Genomic DNA, 26,578 nt, shown 5'->3' on the forward strand with positions numbered 1-26,578 from the left:
CCCACCGGGGGCTCAGCTCCAAGCTCCAGCCATTGTTTTCAATCTAGCTGTGGAGGGTGTACCTAACTGGTGCATGTGGCAATCGAACCAGCGACCTTGGTGTTATGAGCACGATGCTCTAACCATTGACCCAACTGGCCACCCCACAGATGGAGACATTCTGAAGATGCAGTTTCCAGTTTTGCTGTGAGATCGTCATTCTGAATGAGTAACATAGTATAATTTGGTTACGAAGGAAGTTGACTGAGAATAGTCTAACCCCAAACCAGTATCAACTTTTGAAATCAATTCAGTTGCAATAAAATGTCATCGATACTGTAGCAGAGTCTTAGAATGTGGAACCTTGAATTACTCAGAATGAAGAACGAACATAAAAGCACCAGGAGTCTCAAAAATGCATCCTTTACTGTCATCGACTTTGCCACACGACATCTGCACTTGATTTTCTACTATTTCTTGAATGCTTGTTTCATGTCTTTCTTCTATAAAATGACTATAAGTCACCTCCCAGTTGATAGTCTCTCACCTGTTCCCCATTTTAACTCTCCATAATTTCTTAAGAAGTTGTAGGGAGTTACAAGTAACTCATCCGAGTTACTTCGGCCTCTGTCAGCTACAAATGTTTCATGGCAATTTGAATTGCTTTCCAAGAAGAAATGATTCCCAAGGTTAAGGAGAAATCACATCTCACACTGTGAATGTTTAGTGAGATGAGCGCTACATTTTTTTCACCAACAACAAAAGTCTTAATTCAATAACGCTGTCTCGTAATCCTCTCTTACTTTCCAAGATATACGAGAACATCCTAAACAGCAATAGTAACAACAACAAATCTCCTGGAATTTCAGTGGAACTGAGCAGGGTAGAACTACTTTCCTGTAGATACAATGCTTATTTGGTAAGACGAGGTGAGTGGATATAGTGTTTTTAAAACATGCCTACAAATTCTTGACATTTCTCCATGAAATTCCCTCTCTTTTAATATGTGCTGGCCTTAGTGAGTCACTGGATTCTAGTGCATGGAATAGGGCAGAACTGCTGTGAGAATGCTATGTCTGAGGCAGGAAATGTGATACAGCTTCCATGTGACTTTGTCTCTCGAGAAGCTCGGCCTGAGAACCCAGCCACCAGCTGTGCAGAATGAAGAAGCCCAGGCCACACAGTCAGGCCTCCTATAGATGTTTGCGCTGCGACGGGCCCAGCGGATGTCCCGGGCAAAAGGCCGCTTCAACTGCTACATGTGTGTGTTACAGCCTTTAGATGATTCTCATTCGCAGCTTCATGGCCACCCAGCTGATGCCAAGTGGAAAAGAAATGAGCTGGTCTCACAGACCTTCATCCAACTGCATTCCTTTGGAACAAAACAGATGCTGTTTTGAGCCACTAGCTTTTGAGTTGGTTTCTTGAGCAGCAATAAATAACTGGCATTGTTACTGATATTCAAAATGGTGTGAGGCCACAAGGAATGCCATCTAAAGCCTGTAGGAGTGCCTTTGCACCAGGAGGGACGTGGAACCCGAAAGGATGTGGAGAAGAGTGAGAATGACAACCACAGGGCCTCCAAGAGACGCTTCTTGGGGGCTTGCTGGCCCCTGAAGAGGCTGACAGCAAGAGCTTCTCAGCCAGTGAAGAAAATGAGTCTGAAATCTGGATGAAAGGGGACTCTTGCTATGAAGTAACAAAGTAAAATCCATGAGATACATGAGCTAACGAAAGACTATGAACTGTAAAGGAACCAGGACATATTGTGTTCAAATATCTGTTTCCCATTTACAGCCTCTCCCACAGGTCCCGTTTCTGTTTCCCATTTACAGCCTCTCCTAAGGTCCCCACAGGGCAAATCATGCTAAAAGAAAGAAATGGCTTCTGGGTGAAGATCAAATTCCCTGTGCTCCCAGGAGGACATGATATAAGGATGAAGAGAAGAGTGTAAAACTCTTCCTCGAGACCTCAAAAGGGTTAAGGTGGGGCCTTAAATTCCTGGAAGGATCTACAGAGTATAAGAATTTTAAAGGCATGGTCCTGCAACAGCTACAGGAAGCCCAAGAGCTTCTCTCAAAACGATTTATGACGGTGGCTTTTCTAGTGGCACGAACCCCAATAACTCACACGCAACGCCAAGCTTTTAGGATGATCAAGTAGCAAACAACCAGCTTGTTACCTTGGACTAATAAAAACCAAGAGAGTGAAAACTAAGAGGAGGCCTGTGGGTCTTAGGCATTCGCGTGGAGGAATGATGCTGAGGAAAGGGCTGCAAGCACAGGTCATTTCTTATGAAAAGCACAGAACAAAGAGCTCACAGGCCACAGCAAAGGGCCATGGAGAAGCACTGGCAAGGTTACCACTGAGTCCTAATCCAAGAACGGACAGCACACATCAGGCTGTATTTCAGAATTGCTATGGACTAAGGTGCCTTCCACTTTCCATTTCTGCAGGGGAAACTTCAGCAGTCGAGCAGAATGTTGGGTGTGTGGGTGGTAGATAACTTGTCCCTTCCATTCTCATGTTTTCATATTGAAAGGAATTGTCCTCAAGGGGCTTTATCCTAGAAACCAAAAACCAGGCCCTTCATCCCCATTTGCACCAGACTCACATGGTAAAATCTTAGACTCGAACCTGAGCCTGATGCCATAAACTTGAGACTTGTGGGGAGTATTGTGTAGGGATGAGTGTATTTTCCATGTGGGAGGAATATAAAGAATTGTGGACAGTGGATAGATCAAGCTGGTTTTTAAATGTGTCCGTAAATTTTGAAATATTCATTGCATAAAAACAGTCTAATATGGGTCAACATTAGTGCCTTGCTCCTAATGAACAGAATATGTTGAAAGAGATTCCATGTGAATTCCAAGACTCCTTCACAAAGGGCAACACTGCTCCTGTTGGTTATGTCTCTGAGGATCTGAACCTTGGAACCCAGCCCCGTGTTGTGGGGGGCTCGGGCCACAGTGCGAGCCGGCTGTTCAGGTGTGGGTGTCCCTGCTGTCTGCCCCAGCTAGAGTGCCGACCAACAGTAGGCACCAACAACCGGACACATTGCTGAACAGACTTTCAAATGATTCCAGCCACCAGCCATGGAGCTGCCCCAGTTGAAGCTGAGGGGAACAGAGACAGACGGCCCTGGCCACACTCTTCTTAAGTATGGATTTGTGAACCAAATAACTGTGGTTTATTTCAGCCACTCCATTGGGGAGTTAAGGAAAAAATAGACACAACTTCTGGATTATAAAAAGATATAATAAGCAACATAACTTATGCAGTATAAATTACAGACATATCTTCTTTTATTGCACTTTGCTGTAATGCGTTTTGCAACTATTATTATTATTATTATTATTATGTTTTACAAATTGAAAGCTTGTAATAATCATGCATAAAAAAATGCTATGCTTTAAAGGACACATTGAAAAACTAAAAAGCAAGCTAATGAAAGGGAGAAATATTTGAAAATCCTGTATGTGATAACTAATTTGTATCTAGGTTATACAAAGATTCTTACAATTCAGCAAGAAAAAGACTATCCAATTTTAATGGGCAATGGAATTGAATAATCAATTCTTCAAGGAAGATATATGAATGGATAATACGCCTGTGAGAAGATTGCTCAGGATCGTTAGTCATCAGAAAAAAATAAATCAAAACCACAATATGGAGCAGAGAGTACACTAGTGGTTCCCTAGGGCTAGGAAGAGTGGGAAGGGCAGACTGGCACACAGTGAAAGCTAACAGGTACAAGGATACTTTCCAGGGTCATGAAAATGTTCTAAAACTGCTTGTGATGACCACTGCATAAAGCTTTGAACACACTAAAAGCACTGCACTGGACAGTTTAAATGAGTGAACTGCATGCTATGTTCAGTATATCTCAATCAAGCTGTTACGAATGAACGGAAGGAAGGAAGGAAGGAAGGAAGGAAGGAAGGAAGGAAGGAAGGAAGGAAGGAAGGAAGGAAAGGAAGGAAAAAAGAAACAAAGAAAGAAAGAAAGAAGAAAGAAGCTGATTTGGAGCCAGTGCTTTGGGGGTCATGCAACAGTGTCCTTCTTGGCTTTAGATAACTAGCCAGGGTTGAGACATAGGAGAGGTAATAGAATGCCCTTTTAAAGAAAAATTATATAGAAAAATAGCGGTCTTTTTCACTGCTTCTGTCTATGAAATTAAGGAAAAATCTATATCATACTGCTAAAAGCATTGAGTGGTTTATATTTCCCCAAATTAAGTGATTTTTGGGTTCCAAACGGATTATAAATTACCTTCTGTTTTAACCTATTTTTCTGAATATCCATTTCAGATTGATTGGGTTCTAAATCTCCAAGGACACTAACCTCTCCATTTTGATTGTCATGTAGCATCCTTGTATTCTGAAAGAGTGTCTTCAGTCTGCAGAATTGTAGAAAATGAGTAAGTCAAATTCTTTAAGACAAATATTTAATAATTATTTAAAGAGAGATTATGTCTATCATACAAAATAAAAAAACCTATAAATTATGAACCTCTCCTATTTATTCCAGTATAATAGTTTGAGAGCATACTTATTAAATTATAATCTTAAATGAGTAACATAAAACAATTGTGATACATATGATACAGACATCATATTGTAACGATGAAAGGTTCTTATAATTAAAGTATTATTAACATCCGCTTAAGATTGTTAGTATCAAACGTTACCCTATTATTAAATATCAGCTATAAAGCAGAGATCAGTATCAAAGGTGAAGAAGGAAAGTATAATATATGTGGGTGTTTCGAAAAGACAGAAAAATACCATTCGGAGCCTACTGACCACAGTCTACAGGAAGAAAAGAAATCATTCAAAATAGAAAGAGAAACCGGAAGGAAAAATCTGAAGTCAGAGTGGAAAGGAAAGGGCAGGGCTTTAGAAGAAAGGACACTGGAGAGATAATGTGTAACAGTCTCTTCAAGTCTGTTTTAAGAAGAGATCTTTGCCAGCACAATTTAATAAAATGAGAAGAATCCAAAACAATGCAGAGAAAGACAGTGACATGAGGGAAAATAAACACTGAGGAGAATCAGAGAAAAACTTCATTCAGTTTGCAGCAAGGGCACGCCACGTGCGGGCTTCCCAGATGTTGGGAAACTTCCATTATTATCTGAGTGAGACGATTACTCATCTCATTCTTCTTTAGGTTATACATCTGGTTTGGTATGTATGACATGTTTTATAACTGAAAAAAGTAGAAAGAACACAGAAGCCAAATCAATAACACTTCTGATGATGTTAAACAAAACCACAGATAGGTTTTTAGACATTAAACTGTTAGAATGCCGAAGAGAAGAACACTACTAAAGGAAGGAAAGATTACCAAAGAGAGCAAAGACATCTTGCAGAAATAAAGATTCAAGGGAGACCAGGAAGAGCGCAGTTGACAGTATATGCAAAAGACACTGTCATTACAGTTATAGGAATCATTAAAGAGTAGGTATAACATTTTGGCATTCACACAAGTTTGATTGTGCTGTGAGTTTCTGAAGTAAATTTTTAAGTAGGATAATGTGTTTAACTATGAAAATTACAGATATGAAATACATTTGTACTTAGGTTTTCATCAAGGAAGAGTTATAGTTAAATAGTAATTAATGGTTGACATGATCTGAAATATCAAAACCTTACCTGGTAACCTCTTTCTCTAATCCATCATTTGTCTTCTTGTGTTGATTCAAATCATATTGCAGAGATTCTGTTAACTTCTTATAGTACTCTAATTGTTTCTTTCCATCCTGAGACTTTGAAAAACATTTTTAAAGAAAGTTAGTTTTGAAAATCTAGAGATTCACTTTTCTTTCTCTAAAAGATTATTCCTCATGAGTTCATTAGTAATATGTGTAGACAGGTGTATAAAATGTAGTTTATAAACCTGATGCCAGTAAGGACAGATTTCAAAAACAATGACTTTTCTTAAAACAGCTCAAATTGATTTTACAGTGTCATCATTGGTTTCCTGGAATTTAAATTGCCAAACTTTCTTAAAAACAGAGGTTTTCACATGTAAAAATACTAAGTGTTAAACCTGATTTAAATAGTGGCTTATTTACATTTCGGTTTGTAGAAATGCCTCCAGAGACATTTTCATCTACAGCTCAAGATTTTCCAGGGTTTATGGAATCACATTTTTCTACGATAATCACTGAAACTTCCCTGCAGTCCACCTTACATTATTGTGATCATCTGACGTGAGCATCAGATGAAGACTCTCATTCTCTGTAAGCGTTCTTCCATAGGTTTCAATTTCTCCGTTTCTAGTAAATATTTTTCTCTTTAACTAAAGTTCATCTCCTCTATGTTATATGAAAACAAAACTGTTTCTTGATTCCTGTGACTTTTTCTGTCATCCTGTTTTTCTCCTTGGACTCTAACCCTCTTTAATGTGTGGCCTCATCCCCAGGTCCATATTTTCGCCACTTATTCTCTTCTTTTACAGAAGAATCTGACTTTCTGCCCTTATAACTGCGCTAAAACAGTTTTCAGGGTCATCTCTTTCTTTAGTCCTTATCCTGCTTTACTTCTTCGCAGCAACTGATGAGGATGCCCACACCCTTTCTGTGGTCTTCTCAGCCCAACTCTTTTCTAAACAGCAGCCCTGATAGTCAGTCCTTGACCCTTTTCTATTCCTCTTTTTAAATGCTCTCAGCTCCCTACATCCCAGTGCTTCAAACCACATTCCCTCATCTACAGTGGCAGCCCTCACCCCCTTACTGAGGTCTTCTGTACGTTCCTTTTTCCCCTCGAGTCCCTCATAGACAGCGCCCTCAACCACACACTCATAAACCATGACTTGCTATGGATCGGCTCATCTTGTACATTTTACGGGGATTCTTACCACTGTTACTGTGAGCGTAGCGTTATTTTCAGATCTTGGCAGCTCCTCACCCTTAGGATGCTGACCAGCATACTTTGTCCTGCTTTTCTCTCAGAATGCATAAGTTTTTCATAAGCTTCACATTGTCCGCTATTCACCTTTCCATGTTTGTTTGCTCTTTTGAATAACTTCCTATTCCTTGGGACCTGACCTGACCTGACCTGACCTATGGAAGTGTTCTGAAATTCCTTTCACAAGTACACCCCTTATCTTGTTGGAAGGCTTGTCAGCTGGAACTACCCTTTCTTCCCAGTCCAGATGCTTCCTCTCAACATTGTGTGAATCAAATATCTTAACCCCGGTAATATCTCACCTGGGGGGAATCCTGAGATGAGAGTCTTCTAGAGAAAGAGGGCTATTGATTGAATTCGTTGAAACCTGTCGTAATTAAACTTTTGATTTACACGGTAGAGCTTATGGTGGCTGATAATTCTGTGGCGATGCTAATTACTTCCCCTAGGAATCTATAGTCGCTCATTATTTTGGTATTGTAAGGGACTGTTAGCATGAGAACTGCTACTTTAGCATAAGAACTGCTACCTTAAAGTTAAGATAGGGTTAACAGCCCTGAGCTTAAAATAACCTAATGGCCTAATTGTTATGTGAGACCAGATGCCTAACAGCTTATCTCCTGTTCTCTGAAGAAGCAATGGAGGCTTTTGTAGTTTATCTATAAACTAACTCTTTGAAGCACAGCTCAACGTGCACTCTCTAAGCATAGCTCAACCTGCACTCCCTAAGACTGAAAAAAATTACTTAATGCCTTAGCTATGTGAGAATTGTAGGTTAACCTGTACTCCCTAAAACTACGGAAAATTACTGAGTGCCTTAGAAACGATATAAAAACCCTTAGCTTTAAGGGCTGGGGGTCCTTGTTAAAACCCGCTGCGTCGGGCAGAGACGGGGACCCCAGCTAGCTGGAAATAAACCTCGCTGTGTAACTTGCATTATCGTGTCCTCTGTCTGTCTGAGGGGGGGCGATTCCAGGACTTAACAGTATAAGCTTAATCAGTTTTAGGTATGCTTACAATAAATTTTTCGATTTTTTGACATTCAGTATTATTTTACATTAATTTCATGTGTACTGCACAGTGGTTAGAATTTATATAATTTAAGAAAGTGATCCCCCTGACTCGTGCAGCACCCACCTGGCACTGTACGGAGTTATTGTGACAGTATTAACTATATTCCCTATGCTTTACATTACATCCCCATGACTATTTAGGAACTACCAATTTGTACTTCTTACTGCCTTCACCTTTAGCACCCTGCTCCTAACTCCTCTCCCATCTATCACCCTAAATTATCGCGTACTCATCTGATGCCATGCGTTGCTATTACAATATTATTAATATATTCCTTATACTATACCCTGGATCTCCATGACTAGTTTGTAACAACCAATTTGTACTTTTTAATCTCTCCCCTTTTAACCCACTTCACGAACCCCCTTCCAGCTGGCAACCAACAAACTATTCTTTGTATGTATGAGTTTTTTTTCTGTTTGTTCTGTTCTTAAATTCCACTGATAAGCAAAATCACATTGCATCTGTATTTCTCAATTTGACACACTCCACTCAGCACAACACCCTCCAGGTCCATCCATACCGCCACAGATGACCAGAACCCATTTCCTTCCATGGCCAAGCAATATTCCATTGCATGTATGTATCATCTCTTCTTCATCCATTCATCCATTGATAGGCCGCATGCACATCTTGGCCATTGTAAGGAATCCTGCAGTGAACATACTGATGTACACATCGCCTCGAATTAGCATTTTTCGGTTTCTTTGGATAAATACTCTGAAGTGGGATATCTGGGTCATTCTTTGACTCTTGTGATAGCCTTTGTTTAAAAGTCTATATTGTGTGATATAAGCATTAGTCCCACAGCTTTTTAAATTTCATGTTGTTTTCGTGAAATATCTTTTTCCATCCCTTTATTTTCAGTCTCTGTGTCTTTTGATCTGAAGCCAGTCTATTGTAGGGAACATATGTAAGGATCTTATTTTCTTATCTTTCAGCCACCTTGCGTTTTGACTGGAGCATTTAATCCATTTACACGTAAAATAATTGTGCGTAGATACATAGTTACTGCTATTTTATGATTGATATTTTTGTTTTTCCTTTTTTGTTCCTTTTAAAGAAGTCCCTCTAATGTTCCTTATAATACTGGTTTGGTACTGATGAACTCCTTTAGTTTTTGTTTTGTTTTGTTTTTTTCTCCAGAAAGCTCTTTATCTGTCCTATGACACTTAATTATAGCTTTGCTGGGTAGACAAATCTTAGCTGTAGGCATGTCTTCATCACTTTGAATATTTCTGCCAATCCCTTCAGGCCCACGAAGTTGCTCTTGAGAAATCAGCTGCTACTCTTATGGGTGCTCCTTTACAGATTACTAAGAGCCTTTTTCTTGCTGTTTTCAAAAGTCTTTATTTGCATCTAAACTTTGGCATTTTAATTTTGACGTATCTTGGTATGGGCCTGTTTGGGCTCATCTTCTTTGAAACTCTGTGATTTCTGGGCTTATATGTCCATTTCCTTCACCAAGTTAGGGAAGTTTTCAGACATTATTTCTTCAAGTACATTTTGAACCCCTTCATTTCTTTCTTCTTCTCGTACTACCCGTATGATGAGACTGTTGTTATGCTTGACATTCTCAGAGTTCCCTTAAGCTATCCTCATAGTTTGGATTCTTTTTGCTGGTCTCATTGGGTAGTCTCTGCTACCATAGCTTCTAAATCGCTCATGCGATTCTCTGCTTCATCTAATCAGTTTTCATTCCCTTGAAGACATTCGCTTTTTCAGTTATTTTATTCTTCACTTATGACTGGTTCAATTTTTTTGTTTTCTATCTTCATTTTTGTGTTTCCTATCTGTTAGTTGAAGTTCTCCTTGAGGTCACTGAGCATCCTAACAACCAGTGTTTGGAACTCTGCATCTGCTAGATTGCTCTTCTCTATCTTGCTCAGTATTTTTCTGGAGGTTTGCTCTGTTCTTTTATTTGGCATACGTTTCTTTGACTCCCCATTTTGGCTTCCTCCCAGTGTTTGTTTCTATGTATTTGGTAGGGCTGCTGTGTCTCCCAGACCTATTGGAGTGTCCTCATGTAGTAGGTGTCCTGTGGGGCCCAGTGGCACGTACTAGCTGTTAACTAGAGCCGGGTGCTATAGGAGTGTCCTTTGTGTGGGTTGTCTGTACTCTCACGTTGTAGTGCAGCCTTGGTTGCTGTTTGCATGTCAATGGGAGGTATTGATTGTCAGACTGTTTGGTTGAGGACTGACCATGACTACAGTGGAGGAGCTGTTTTTGCAGGGGCTGCCCCTATAGAGCAGGATTCGCTGTAGCATGGCACTGGTGTCTACCCTGTATACACTTTGGTTGTATCTTCCTGGCAGGCACCCCGGTGATGCTCCCGCTCTGTCCAAAGATGGCCTCCAAGTATGTCAGCCCTAGGGACTCCTGGAAGCGGCCCGGCCACAGGCCTAGTTCAGCTGCAGCCTGTGTCCTGCCCAGGGCTACCTAGCTTGACCACAAAGCAGGATGCAGATGGCTGCCACCCGCACCGGCTTTGGAGGTGCCTGAAGAGTTCCAGTTGTGAACCACAGCCAGCTTCCACTAGTGCCATCTTGGGTCTGCACAGCAAGAGGTAAAGGTCAGCTGAAGCCACACACTGCTTGTTTGGGTTTTGTGAAAATTTGAGAGGTTTTAGGAAAGTCTGCAGCACGAGCCAAGACAGGATGTTTTTTTTTTTTTTTTGGAAACACCACTGGAAGCAGCTTGGATTTGCTCCCTAGTTAGGTGGGGCAGGTTCTCAGGGATTCACCAGGGTGGGATGGACATTGTTAGCCACGTTGATGTAGACTCAAGAGATGGCGGCTCCCATGTCTCACACCACAACGGGTGATGGATCAGTTCAGAAAGAATGGATTCTACAAGCACCTCTGTGTGGGAGAAAGCTCCCTTCCAGCCGTCAACCTAAAGCCAGAAAACGTATTTCCTTTCCTTATGTCCCTGACATCTTTTGAACTACTGCCCAGAGTTGGAGCTCAGAGCAAGTGAGTCCCTCAGTTAGTAATCCCATTCCCAAGTCCTTTAAGAGAATTGACTGGGACTCTAGCCATCCTTCATCTCACCCAGCCACTGGTTTCCACACCCAGAAGTTATGGGGACATCTCTCTCCAGCACTGGAATCCTGGGCTAGGATGCCTGGTGTGGAGCTGGGACCACTTGCACCTCCAGGTGGACCACCGCATCCACGATATCCCTCCCGATTTTTAACAGTCAAACAGGGGTCTGGCATCAGCTTGTTCTGTTTTTCTGCCCCTCCTACCAGTTTCGAGGTGACTTCTTCTGTATGTCCTTAGTGGTAGGACGACTTTGGTTGAACTAGACTTCAGGTGATGCTCAGTGATGATTGTTCTGTAGTTTAGTTGTAATTTTGATGTGGTCATGAGAGGAGGCAAGCATGGCATTTACCTACTCTGCTATCTAGACCACAAATCCCCAATTTTTCAATTTTTGATACTTCAATAGATTTCTTTATAAAACTGCCATGTGACAACTCCTGGAACTAACATTCACGTAAGACTCCTTTTCAACACATTATCATGTCACTCATATGAAAAGTATGCTAACGTAATGTGACTTAATTGACAGGAAGTCTAGACAAAAATTTTTTTCAAAGTTTCTTTGGCCACAAAAAGGACCATCAGCACAATCTTCTGTTTCCCTTGATGGGCATGTCTGTCTAATGAAATTGCTTAGACCTGGCTACTGTGACTGAAATACACCAGCTGGAAGGTACATCTACGTCATTGGTCCACCACAGGGGTCACAATGCGATCTTAGGATGGGAAATCCTAGGGAGCCTCTCCTCCAGAGGACAGGAGGATGTCAGGGGAATGTTGTTCTGCTTAGGAAACAGTGATACAGTTTTCCCTGTCCATCGGGAAATTGTCATCCTGGATGACACATCAATCTTTTCTGACATCGAACTGTTAAATCTTTAAAAGCGTATGATTAACTCAAGTGAATGGAAAAAGATTAGTTTCTAAACTTGCAAAGCTAGGAGCACTATGTTACTATGTAAGGCCTTGATTGGACATTCATTTCTACTTTTACACTTGCATCTGTTTTCTTTTTCAAAATCCAACAAAGAGAAAAGTATATTCTTTTCAGGAAACATTTGCACAATGACCCAGTATTCTTTAATGATGAAGAAAACAAATTAGAACATTAAAAGTAATTTGTTCTCCAAATCTCACTAAAGGGTTTACATTTCAAGGGAAATTCAGAATTCTGGATCAAATCCTTACTCAAATGCCTGGACTCAAACAGATATTTGTAGTCCGATGTTTGTGACAGCATAATTAGCAACAGCCAAAAGTTGGAAAAACCCAAATGTTGGACAAACGAAACGATAAATGAAACGTGGTATACATCAAATATTGCCTTTAGACTATCGCAATCTTTTTTTATAAAATTCTTACCACAAAAATCATTAATTTTATGAACTGAGATTTCTTTCTCTGTGGAGAGGAATTACATTACTCCCAGCAAGTAGTATCAACATGGATACGGTACTTTTATTAACGAGACTGTTCTTATTGTCTAAAATAGTATTATATGCTACTATGACAGACATAAAAATTCCTTTGCAGTATGACAGAAATGAAGAGACTAACTTACCAAGCTTGTACCTGACAGGTTCCTGCGAAGGTGTTCGATTATGCCCTCTAGCTTTTTATTTATCGTTTTTATGACAGCATTTTGAGTTTCAAGCCTAAAGTGAATATTTTGACATAATTATTCTCACACATTGACTTTAAAGCATACCACATAATCTCTGAACAAATATCTGAAGGTGCAACTACATAAAATCTTACAAATTCAAAAGCGCATGATTTGGCAATTGTGCCATTTTTCTAGTTGTGAATTGTGGACAATGTGCAAAAGTAGAGATAATGTACACAAATTACTCTTTTCAAGGTAGCTCAAAGCTGACATTTTGACCCAGCTTCACACTCATGTGTTTATTGTTATAACTGATCTAATTGTCATAATACACTACACGTCTGCTTTATAAATACTCAAGGTACTTTCTGTGCTGCTTTAAATTATACCTTTGCACATGATCTTGGATCTTCTCGGTACATTGCGCATCCTCTGCATGTCGGGCACTTGCTTCTTGCTGCTAAAATAAAGAAAAAGTGATGTTGAAGTACTGATGATCTATGACATCTGACAATTAAGTTCGCAAACTTGTTGCATGATGTTGCTCCCCTTTTTTTTTTATATGTGTGAGGGATTGTTCATTATGAATTTCTACCAACTGGACAAACAGTTAACCAAGTTTACTCTTTGGAAGTGCTGAAACGGTTGTGTGAAAAAGTTAAGACGGCCTGAACTTTTAGCCAACGACTCATTGCTCTTGTATCACGACAATGCACCAGCTCACATGGCGCTGTCCGTGAGGGAGATTTTAGCCTGTAAACAAATAACTGTATTACAACACCCTCCCTACTCACCTGATCTGGGCCCCAATGACTAAATATGTCATTACCCAAAGATAAAGAAAATATGGAAAGGAAGACTATTTGATGACATTCAGGACATCAAGGGTAATATGATGACAGCAATGATGGCCATTCCAGAAAAAGAGTTCCCAAATTGCTTTGAACTGTGAACTAGGTGGTGGCAGCGGTGCATAGCTTCCCAAAGGGACCTTTGTGACTGTAGTGATAGTCAGCAAGGAGGTATGTAGCACTTTTTCTAGAATGAGTTCTCACACTTAATTATCATACCTTGTAGTACAAATGACCTGAGAAGTCACACATACTGTATTCCAAGCATCCCATCAACTCTAATTTTAAATATTCACGTACGTGAATTACCAGCCTATTCCAGGGAGTTTGAAAGCTAACAGGCTACTCTTGGGGGCAGTCAGACAGTTCATGGAATAGTTTGAGGGGCAGTAATTAAACAAGAGCAAAATGCCTGGGCTTTTATCCCAAGTCCATCAGTTATTAGCTGGGTGACCTTGAGCAAAATACTTAAATATTTTGGGTCTCAGTTTCTTCATGTATAAAATGAGACAATAGTGGCATCTACCTCACTGGGATATGGGGAAGATTAAATTAGGGAACATATGTAATAGAAAAGGACACGGCACACAGTAAAATCAAAGGGTTTGCAGTTAGCATTATTAGTGTTGCTGTATTTTAAGTTCTAATACAATTTGATATTTACATGGATGGGATGCCAATGGAAGTGGTCTGTTACACCAGTTACAGTGAAATCATTCATCAAACTATTGGCAATGTCAGCAAATGGGGAGCATTAAGCCCGGAATAGAACCCCAGTACTAAAATCCTTTTACCAATTCCACTAGCCAACAGTACATTTTCTCTGCTTGTAATAATTTATACGTTACTATGTCTCTGTACCACTCAGTGGGTAATGAGTAAGGACTGCAATGCAAATACCACCTCCTGGATTGAGCATACAATTTACATGACCATGAGAGGCAGGGTAAAGCCACTGACATGGAAATAACGGACTCTAGTGCCAAACCCAACTTCCCAAATCAATTCATTCCCAGCAACTGATTAGGTTGGGATGTGTTAGCAAGCACTCAGAAGAGTAGATGAAAGCACCATGCTCTGGCAGATCAGAAAAGGCATCCTCAGAACTGTACAGTAAGAACGTGCTATCAATCTGTACACCCTGTCTGGCTGCAGAGAGGAAGGGCTGGTTCCCTGTTATTTTATTTTTTTTATTTTCATGGAGGGGGGAAAACGACCATTTCATTGAACAATTTTCTATTAGATTCGTGCTTTCAATTTTATACATAATTGTGAGAAATACTTTCAGAATACAAGTTTAATTATATCAATGTCTCCAAGGGGAAGTATTGGTTTGGTATAAAATATTTAATTTTATCCTAACAACTGTTAAAGAAAACATTTTCAATTTATGCAAGGATAGGTGCCATCATATCAAATACTATTTCCCCTTAGACAAACTTATACTTAGAAAGACAGAATTCTCTTTCATGAAAAATTAAAACTATGTCAAATTTTGGGCTTGATTGCTCTGCACAGACTATCTGACAAGTTCTGAGGAACATGAGTTCAATGAGAATTGGAACAGTCAGAGAAAGCTTCACGGAGAGGTGAGACTGGGAGCGAGAAATCCGGGGGCAGGGAAATCAAAACATTGGCTCCCCCATAGCCTGTAAACTCGTGTTCATAGCAGAATTATTAACAGTCAAAAAGTGGAAACAACACAAAGTCCCATCAACTGATGAATGGGTATTTTGTCCACAAAGTGAAGTAATGTTGGGCAATAGGAAGAAATAGCTAACAATTGATATGTGCCACAACACGGTTGAACCCTGGAAATGAGATGTTACGTGAAAGAAGCCAGTCACAAAGGACCTCGTATCTTGTGATTCCATTTACATGAAACATCCAAAATAGGCAAATCTATAGAGACAGAAAGTAGATTGGTGGTTGCCTGAGGCTGGGAGAGACAGGAAGACGGGTGACAGCTAAGTGATGTGGGGTTTCTTTTGGGGGTCATGGAAATGTTCTATAATTGTGGTGATAGTTCCACAATTCTCTGAATGTAACAAGAGACATTGAATTGTATATTTTAAATGGCTGAAATATGATATGGGAATTGCATCCCAATGAAGATTAAAAAGAAAAAAAACAATAGTAAATCTAGATTATTTTCTTAATTCTCTATTGTGGGTGTGCATAATATAATGATCTACGTATTTCTATACTTTTAAAATATTTCTAAAATGAAAACAAAATGAAGGAAATGCCTACTTCAACTGGTTTGTATAATGAACTTTCTGTACAAGTCAGTCTGAAGTCCATGAAACATATGCCAATGCTGTAACCGTTCACAAAAGCGATGATAAGAAATAAGACAAATGTCTGAATTGTGCTAGTAAACATTATCTTCTGATCTTAAATGGCTGCTCATCGTGGTCATGGACCTATCACTACAAAAGATTGTTTAGTAGGAAAAAAGTCTCTCGATTTCTATGAGGAACTCTGCCTATTTCTCAACGTTACCAAGGGTATAGACTACAAACACATACAATGCAAATAGCAGGATGGAAGCCAGAATTTAAGGAAGAAGTGCATTATAAAGATAATAAAATTATAATAAATTAAGTACAAGGAAAACACAAAAGAGAGCTGCCTTGAAAATCAGCATCCTAAAACACTTTATATTAATCAACTATCGATGAACTGTTGACAGGTTACATTTCACACATACCTGACTTGGGAGTTGCTCTAATGTCTTGAAATCCTGCCTCTCAGCTTCTGAATTCATATGCTGATGTGATCTAACCTGCAGTGAAGCCTCTGACTTAGGCAGTTTTTTTATGGTGTCCGGTAGCTCTCGTTGAAGTTGTCTCCCAACCACCTAGGAAGATGATTCTGTTAGTGATTTTATAATCCCATCTATTAAATTACGTTAAAATTCGCTAACTCTAACATATTAATACAATACATAGCTTGAAAAAGATCACCCCACGCATCAGTTCACCTTCTTTTCTTCTTTTGGACAAATTCTGTTTACTGAATCTGGGTAAGACACAGAAGGTGTGATCCTGCTGCCCACTCACTATTACGTAGGTTACTTGAACAACAGATTCAGCCCCACTCTCCACTTCCCCTGATGAAGCTGCAAAGCTTAACAATCTCCTGACATCTCAAGGGGAGCTAGGTATGTCGGTGGGACTAGTGGTAGTCAATTCTACATTGTGGAATGTTTTCCCCCTTTTTTATCACAGGTTTAAATTGACTTCACAGGTCCTCACGTATGCAGTCCACTGCTCACAACCTTCCAACAGATTCCTGTATCTTAGAAGAAAAGCGACTCATTCCACTGGTCTTCAGGGCCCCAGGTAACACGGCCTGGACCTCCCTTCCTGCTACACATGAATCCTGCCACCCCTCACTCGTCTGAAAATGGAGACCCAATGCCAAATTAATAAATCAGAGACCGCTGCAATTCTCTTTGAAATGGACAAACTTATGTCCAAATGATAGTAAATGGGCCTTGCGATGAGAAATATGAATTTGTAAAAATATTCAGAGACTATTATTCATAGCAGTGGGAAGATTAAATCAAGTAGAGTTTTGATAGAACTCCTCACATTTGTCCCAAATTATGATTTAATGAAAAATTAGCTGCCTTTAAAGAGGTCACAGTTCATAAGAATACATTATTTGAGACTGAAATAGTTCCAATTTATATCAAATTGACATGAATAAAAACAAAATTATACCAACTGAAACGTGGAAGAAACTACTGAGGGAAAGGGACAGCATCTACACTTCAGTTCATGGGGGAAATCTAGAATTAACTGTCTAGGTAATCCACTTAATTGAACCCTTATCTCTAAAAACTCTGTTTGCATAGGAGCATTTCCATTTATCTGCTTCATAATGGTACTGCAATGTGGTAACACAAAGATGAAAATTATTAGTGAAGCGGTCTAAGACTAAATCATTCATATCAATGTGTATCTATTAATAATTTATACCTTAAAATTTCATAGTCAACACAATGCCTTTACTCACAGGAAAGCACCTCACAGGTCTAAGTTTTATTGGCTGGATACAATGTATGCTTTTAAGCTGTTAGAGCAAATACATTTGTAATCTATGTATGTTTAATATTCAGCTAGTTTGCAACATTCAGCCATCATTAAATATTTGAACACTGAATTTTCTTCCAGGAAATTTGAAAACTATCTTTCTGGATACTTACTTCTCTTTCTGATTTATCCTTTTCATACTGGCACATTCTTCCATTCAAGTGATTCAATTTGTTGACAAAATCCTGATGTTCCTCTTTCAACATACGATCTTGTTTTTCAAATACAGCTTGAAGCGCTTTTTTGAGCTGCTGAAGCTGCTCTTGAATATTCATTCCTGAGTTTTCCTTATTGTCACTTTTGTTGAACGCATCACCCAGTTGCCGTGGAAGAAGCATCTTTCCACTTTGCAGGTCAGAACCTTTCTCCTTTGGGGAGTCCGGCTCTCCAGTATATGTGCTCACTTTTCCTTGTTTCCTTTGATGCACGTGTTCAATTTTTTCCTCTTGACACTGAGTTTGGTTTGGGTCTTTCAGTACAGGTTCAAAAACCAATGTCCTTTCTCTGACAGCATATCTAGTGTGAGGGAGCTCAGTGTCTAAGCTATTGGATTTACTTTGAGCTTTAGAAAGTTGCTGAAAAAGAATCTCAGTGTTTTCTTTTAGGTTACACCTAGCAAACCTGATTTTGTCCATGAAATGCAAGCATTCATCTCTTAATCCCTGGAAAGCATTTCGTAGGTATCTTATTAATTGCTTATAAAGCTCATAATAATGGAGAGAAGCACTAGCCAGCATATAAAGGTCGGATTCCGCTTCTATTTTCAATCTTTCTTTGCTTCGACTTTCATTCTCCAGTTGAGAGTTCAGCATTGTATTCTCGGCTGTTGGAACATTAAGCTGTCTGTTATATTCAAATATTGTTTTTGTTAGTGTTTTGTCATTCAGTTTTATCGTCTTTTGAAGACGGTCATCCTTTTGTTTTACATTTGCAGTGTCCTCAAAGTATTTTTTTTCCATTTCCTGATTCTGAGGTTTCAGTGTGTCCAGTTGCAGTCTTAGTATGGCGATTTCATCCCGCAACATCTGATTCTCACGCAACAGGTCTTTTTCTTTTTCGCAACTCTCAGAAACCTAAGTAAAACAAAGGAGACTTGTAGCTAGCACTCAATGAAACGGCATATCATGATATCGTCTGAAATTAAAGAAGAACCTAAATGTTTATATAATGAAAAGGTTGCAATAAGTGGATATCCCATTGGAAAAATACAACATTGAATGCAAACCTCCAACTTTATACAAGCATAAATTCCCCAAAGTTAAAAAAAATTTAATGTAAGATGCTGAATCCATGAAAGTGAAAAAGAGAATTTTAAAATCATAAGAGAATTTTAAGAGTCTCAGAACTGGAAAGGCAGCAAACCCAGAAGGCATGAAATAAAAGAGTAAGAAGTTTGACTACATTTTAAAATAGAGGTTACCGTCTGAATATAAACCTATCCCACAGTGAGAGTATTCACTCTGCATATATTTGGACTGATTACATTTCCTAGAATTTTTTTTCCAAGAATACTCAAAAAATATTTTACTTTTCTAATATTTTCAGAGTCACCTATGAGATTAAATCTACTAATCACTGATAAATCTAGGCATTGCGCTAAGCACTTCTTTATACATCAATGAACTCATTTCGTTATCACAATCTCGAACAGAATGATTAAAAAGAGGAGCAAGGTCAGGATTTTCCCCAGGACTTTGGACTCTACAATAGTATGCTTGCTGCTCTTCTAGTGTAAACATATAAATTCAAAAGACGCCTTAGATTTCAAAATACTCAGGGAAAATAAGCTAAAAATTATAGAGCTCTTCTTAGAAAATAGTGAGATTATTTGCTGCTGCAATAAGTGTTATTTCCCTTTCATGATGTTGAAAGGAGAAATAAATGTGAAATAGGGGAAAATACACTGACTTCTTTGAATAAAATACTCACCACTAAATTATCACTAAGTATGTATCGTGGCATCCAATATCTTCAAAAGTTCCTAGTACTGAAGTAGGACTCTACTGGGAGCAAATTGTTACTTTTCTCAAAAGCAGGACAAGGAGATCTAAAAGACGGTCTCTGACCTGGCTATGCTTCTACTCCTTACAATCAGTGGAAGTGAAAACTAACCTCTCTGCTAACACAGCAAGGGGATGAAATCCCTGCCTCAAACTGAAACTTCTGTTCTCAGTAGCAATAGAGTTGAGATTGTAAAAAGCTCATTGATCCATGTAAAAAGTATTGAAAGCCTCCCCTATAGATGAGACATTGGGAACGTCACTACTTGATTGTTGGACATAAATGGATTTCAGTCAAGAATATCATTTATTGCAATGGACGGAAAATCTCACTTCCCCTAAAATACACACACACACACACACACACACCTTTAACATCCTCTAGAATTCCCATAGGTACAACATTGGTTTTCAAAATATGTCCATACACAAATACGCACACACATATTTGAAAATAACTAAACAAAATACCTCAGAATTCATTTTCTTAAGATTTATTTTTGTCTCCTTTTGTTGTTGAAGGCAATTGGTCAGAATTGCATCTTCTAATATTCTGTTGTCCTGTTCTTGAGAAAGTGGCCTCTGCGTGTCGTTTTCCTTTTGTACAACCTAGAGAATCGAATAGGAACAAAGAAAAATTAGAATGTAACTAAAATTTAACTGTTAAAAATCTTAATCTACGTTTACTTATTCCTAAATTATTGGACTGTAAGTAGAAAGTGAAAAATAAGTTGCCTTAGTCTAAATTAGAAGAAAAACATGAACCCGCAAAACTAATTTTGTCACCGTTTGCACTAAACAATCGCTTATATGTTAAACCCACCCCAAAAATGAAACAGTAAATGATTTTTAATGTCACAGAGGCTTCCTCACTTAAAATAGTTCACCACACCACATCTTAAATAGTGAGCCCCTATAGTGAATTTAAGAATATCTTTTAAAGATTAATAACGGGAGAATAGGCAAACTTTAATTAGGAGCCCACATCATTAACATCAATCAGTAAGAGAAGTAAATTCCTACATATTAATACAAATTATACACTATGATAGTGTTATACATTGACATAGTTATCTGTTGCATCCAATTCTAACTTATTCAACACCCACTAATAAGAGCAGATCAAAAATTAAGTCACATTTACTGATTTCCTACACTGAAATGAAAGGAATTAGAAAGTTATTGTTTGTGCCCTAATAACCAAAGGTCCCATCCTGGAAAGCGTGATTCTCTTAAAAGTCAGTTGAGTTGATTGCATGACCCCATTCTCTCTCTGAATGTAGACTCAGACGTCCATTACACAGAGGTCACAAGGAAGAATCCATCTCTAACCTTGGCCTTAGTGACAAGCCATAGGGAACTGCACATTTTGAACCACTGACTCCTTTCACGTGAGCCCGAATCAGTGGCCATCATTTTCACATGGTTCATAATTTCAACTGTCTCATCACGTGATTCAATATTTGATGTTACTTTCTTTGTTATGTAAGGGAGTTATAAAAATTAAAGGAGCAAACAATATTCAGGACTTTATTATTATTATTTTTTGCCTCAATTCAAGGATAAAGTTGAGCTGTGAATATGTATAGATGCTAACAATATTTTAAGTTTTCTAACTAGTTCAAATGTTATACATATCATTCAATTATGACCGTGTGACTCTAAAAGGCTAGCTTGAAAGGTAATTTCAATTGGACTCTATTATATTATTAAAGCACAGAAAACCATATTATACTAGAAATTTAAGCTTAAATTTTACATACACGTGTGTAGTTCTTTTCATTTCCATCAAGCCTCGCTTGCCCTTCCTCCGATGTCATTCCTAGGTGTTGTCCTGCTGACAAGTCTACATATGAGTTAAAACGAACTACTTAGAACAGTCAGATAAAAGCTATCATCTTTATAGATACAGAAAATAACATCTTATCAATTGAGAGTTCAAATTAAGCGTAATCTTTTCCTGAATACTTTACTTTACTTAAGAAATACTTCTAATTAGCTCACACTTCAACAAACCATTTGGGTAATATGGCACAAAGTAAAAGGCATACAAACGTGTCAAAAATGAATCCACCAATTCATTCATTGAACATCGATGGAAAAACAATCAGAAACAAAACGCAATTTAGAAATACAGGACAAACATATCGAATCGCACTATATACTCTGTTCTCTACCTCGTAATTGTACCTTTTGAACAACACCCTAAGATTCAACTGCAACGTCATTCATTGTTTCCACAATGACTGTTACTTCTGATGCATGTATCTGTGTACACCCTTCCTTATAGCTGAAATGTTTTCCTCTACTATTCTGAAAATTTCTTTTCACCATTGAGGATTCAGCACTGGGGTTTAAGGAAGAAGGGAGAGAAGAGGAGACAGACTGCGGACACAGCTGAGAAGGAAGTGCTATGCACTAAATTCTCAATGAATCCCAATACTGCTGCAAAAGTCAATTCTAAACTATATAATGCCATAGAAAATCCAAGAAATATTTGGTTGTTGGTTTCAAAGGTGCTTTTTCAGTTACATCGAATAAAGTTATAACCAATACTTGCGAATGCCGAGCTATAAAACTAAAGCTAAAAAACTGTTTTGTTTCACTAGGCAACCTTTAGATCTTTCTGAAGTTTTCCCATCTGGTCCCAATGTGGTACATATAATCCTGCTGCCCACTCCCCAGTGTACGCTAAATACTAGTCTAAAGGAAATCACCCTTTCACCTCATTGTCTTTCTTATTTCCGTATGTTACTGTGCTTCAGGAAGAATGCCAATGTCTTGCTAAAAGTCATTCTGTTTGGTTGTAAGTTGCATAAACAGAGTAAACGTCAAGTAGATTTTGCCACAAAATGACTGTTGGAAAGTCAGAACTATGATGGGGCTACATAGAGGTGGGCTGGGGTTGAACACTTTCTGTATCTTTATTTCCTTCTTTGCTTTCTCTGTTTTCTGGCAGCGGTGATTCACACAAGTCATGGAGCCTATGATTACCTAACAGAAACACACCTACAATCTGACTCTTTCGTTTGTCTATTACGGTCATCTGTCCAAACTCTGTGGATGCTGACAGAGGTTTGCTCATTGAGTGTGATGCAAACGGCCTTTTATCACCAACTTTCCAATCCCCGGATCTTTGAGAAGTTCCATGATCGAAAGTCAAAGAAGTAGCATTCCATTTGGAAGAAGCTGAAAATAAAGTTTTCATTTATTAGGAGGTAAAAATAACACAAAGTTGACCATCTTGAAAAACTTCCTTTTTCAGAGAAGCGGTCCCACGTCCTCCTTTTCCCCGAACACACTACTCCTTCCGAGCACATTTTATTTTAAGTGTCCTATATTGCCATTCTCATAGGTAAGTTTAATTCATTATTGTCACTCAGCAATTTCTATTATGTAATGTGTTTCCAATTAAAGCTTTCCTTAATAGTTAACATGGTGCCGGATGTGAATTTTTTTGTCGTTCTCAAAAGTCATGTCTAACCACTTATCTTAAGTTCAAATATGTGTGACAAACATGGGATTAGAAAAAAAGCTTTTAAAGCATGGTACTATTACAAATTAGAAACTACTTATTATAAGAAAATAGTCTTTTCTAAATGCTTCAAGATCTTCAGAATTCATTTTTTAACCTTTCCATAAACAGAAATTCATATGACAAATGACAGACTTGGGTGACTTTGTTGTTTCCAAGTAAAAATACGATCAAACTAGGTCCACACTAGCTCCAAGGAGTACAGTGAACTATGAGACAGAAAATGAATATATAGCAAACTTATTTTCCTTTTGCTTTTTAAACAAAATTCTCACCTTAAATCTTAAAGACAAGTGAAAGAAAACCACAACTGTAGAAGAGAAGCTTTAAAACTATTTTATCACTTCACAACCAGGGAGCCCGTATGTCATTTAAAACAGTAGTTTCCAATGTCCTGTGAGAATCCCTAAAGTCCCAAGGTCAGTCAGTCGAGGGGCCCGAAAAGGTCAAAACTATTTTCACAGAAACACTGACTGTCATTGGCCATTTTCACTCTCATTCTCTTCTAAGTGTACAGTAGAGTTCTCCACAGCCGTGATATCACAGCTCTGATGGTAACATCATAGGTCTGATGGTGACTGGCTCGTAGCTCTAATGGCTCAAGGAATGCATGCCTGTGTGTGCTCGTATTTTAAAATTTTCAGGTTTTAAGTCTAATATTGTAACTATCAATGGAGACCACCGACAAAAGAAAATACTTTGGAATTCTCAATAAGTTTTAATAGCATAAAAGAATCCCGGGGCACAAAAGATTCAGAAATACTGTTTTCAAAGACTGTGTCTACCAGATATTCATTACTATTAATTACTTCTCTCATTTTTAATAATCAAAGACTCCATAAGTTCATGTACACGCACAGCCAGTGTCTGCTCATCAGAACATCTGGTTGGCTTAAGAGCATCAGTGTTACAACACTAAGAGGAAGTAAAGTTAAAACGCAATTGACATGGTAGCGACTGAGGCTTACTCTGGGCAAACGTCAAAATTCAAATAACCATTTGGAAACCCTGGAAATATCTTCCAGTGTGATAATTAACCCCTGAGAACCCCTAATAAGCACAGGGGTTCCAAACTGGGACTTTTTGGGGTATCGAAACAAGAGGAGAAACATTTTAGTGAAGTCACACTTTTAAAATCTCATTTTCTTAGTCCTGTCGATGTCTTTTCTCTCAAACTTCGATAGCAACAATGACATCACGTTACTTATGTCAAATCCTTCAATTAAATTTGTAACAAAAAAAAGGAATGAGGAAGAGAAGATTGCACGCATGCCAAATGTCCGCGCGTACTGCTTCCCAAAATTAAATTGGTGTTACAAAGTGCACCTGGTCTGCAGGGTTGCGCACCGTACTTTCCTACAGCTTCCTCAGGAACAGGATCTTCCACTTCAATGCTGGTCTGAAGGGGTTAGGAAACAAGATGATTAGTAACTCATGGACACTTCATACCACCTCTAGTTAATAATTCAGGATGAAAATGTTAAAGTTCTTACCTCCAAGAAAAGCATTTTTTGAAAAATATGTATCTAAGGAAATATTAGGTTGGTGCAAATGTAATTGCAATTTTGCAATTTGTTCTTTACCTTTGAAACCCCAATTACTTTCGCAACAACCTAATACTTTGATAAGTGCACTTGATATAACCGTTACATCTTTCTAATCACAGCTTTGTTTTTTAGTGCTAAAACAAGATACTTGCTTGACATGGTAAGAAACCTTGGTGTATGTCCAGCTGAGTCTTAACAGAACATTTTAGAACCTACTTCATCTAGGTCCACAAGAGCTAGGAGAAACCGAACTGTTATTTGACCAAAATTTTGATAGAAAAAATCATTGACCCAAGTGGCAAAGAGATAAGAAAAACTTTTCATTATATTATGTGTCAATAAATAATAGGAAAAATGGTATATATAGTTATGCAACTTTTCAAAAAAGTATAATAATTTGTAATCAGGGAAAAATAAGAACATTTACTTATTATAATCATCTAAAATGTACCAGACACTTACCATGCACATTTTACTTCTTTCCCACACAGAACAACAAGTATAAAAATGGGTTGATGATGGTTACCCCACTTCCTCTTCCTGGCCATTCCAAGACGTTAGAATACAATGATGGACAGATGCGATCCATTGCAGTCTCTGTCCAGCAGGTTTTGCTTCTAGATCTTCACACGACTGGCTCCTTCTCATGCTTCACTTGGCAGTTTTTGTCACACTCACAAAGATCTTTCCTGACCACTGATATTCCACTCCCACTCCTATTCCAACTACAACCATGCCCGACCCCCGACAATATTCTTTAACCCAGCATTCTCCATTCTGCTTAAATGACGCAGATATAGTGACTTATAATGGACTGTCGTTCACTTGTTTTTCTGCTTGTACAGCTACAGCTGTCCCCTGAACTTCTCCAGTCAGTGTCTAACTGCCCAGCACACAGCTGGTATCCAACTAGAAATTTACTCAAGGTGAAAACATTCAGCTCGCACCAACAAAGCCTCAAGTACCAAAACACTACACATCTACAGGGTATTGCCAATCACAGTCTCTGAAACTTAACATCCCCCAGGTGAGAAATCCACGTGCCCCTTCTAACTTTTCCACTCTGTTCTTGACACTACTGCCATTTGATTGTCCTACAGGTTTACAAAAAGTGTCCCCGATATTTAATAAGTCGCTGCATCTCACTGTGATCATTGTGTTTTACATTCTATAGCACCCTTTACAGTTTTCGAAGTGTTTTCACATTTGTTACCACATTTGTGCATTCCACATACCTCAAAGGTAGTCATTAGTACCATTATGACAAATGAGGGCACTGACATCCGACAGGTTAAGAAGGAGTTGCCCCAAGACCCCACAGCTAGCAAGTGACCCATGCAGGATTCTACTGCGTTCTTATCGTCAAACGCAGTGTCTGTGCCAGGAGGCAGCAGTTGCCTATATCAGAAGATCACACTCCTCCTGTCTCTTTCCACAGCTGTCACCTCACATTGGCTCATCATTACACTGTACTTCCATTACTGCAAGTACAGTTGCCATCAAGTGACTCAATGCCTGCTGTTTTAACTGAACGAGACAGTTGTTACATAGTAAAGCAGCGCTCAGCCAAATTGTTGTTAGTGTAATCCAACATATTAGTAGTATTCACCATGCTTTTCCTACCATAGAAAAGTTCCTTGCAGATCTATTTGACAATACAAATATAATAATACTTTGGTGTCCCAGGCATTATCTTCTCAAGTTCCAAATTATAAAAACACCCTACAATCCAAACTCTTTCTTTCTGAAACTCATTAGGACATTTGCACATCTACAAAAACCACAGAGTCATGCATTTGGGTATAGGTCGAGCTGGAATAATTCTTTACCTTTTAGGTAAACTTCACTTCAGATCCCAAACTGACTCCTTAAGACTTGGAAGCCTACGTGTTTTATACTATTCTGCACTGACTTCCTAAAGTGAA

General features: G+C 38.6%; 1 protein-coding gene across 1 annotated transcript; it reads right to left on the reverse strand.

Annotated features, from left to right (window-relative positions):
* Positions 1 to 1,959: 1,959 nt before the first annotated feature.
* Positions 1,960 to 18,646, reverse strand: LOC148759189 (ankyrin repeat domain-containing protein 26-like). The gene is made up of 6 exons (XM_088793265.1): positions 17,685 to 18,646; positions 16,182 to 16,331; positions 13,007 to 13,077; positions 12,573 to 12,666; positions 5,634 to 5,746; positions 1,960 to 1,990 (listed from the first exon to the last, which is right to left on the reverse strand). Exons 1-6 carry the CDS (start codon positions 18,594 to 18,596, stop codon positions 1,960 to 1,962), a joined length of 1,371 nt encoding a protein of 456 aa, XP_088649391.1. The 5' UTR covers positions 18,597 to 18,646.
* Positions 18,647 to 26,578: the final 7,932 nt, after the last annotated feature.

This window comes from Rhinolophus sinicus, chromosome 1 (assembly GCF_057876585.1).
Source record: "Rhinolophus sinicus isolate RSI-liver-muscle chromosome 1, RSI-T2T, whole genome shotgun sequence".
Classification (NCBI taxonomy): Eukaryota; Metazoa; Chordata; class Mammalia; order Chiroptera; family Rhinolophidae; genus Rhinolophus; species Rhinolophus sinicus.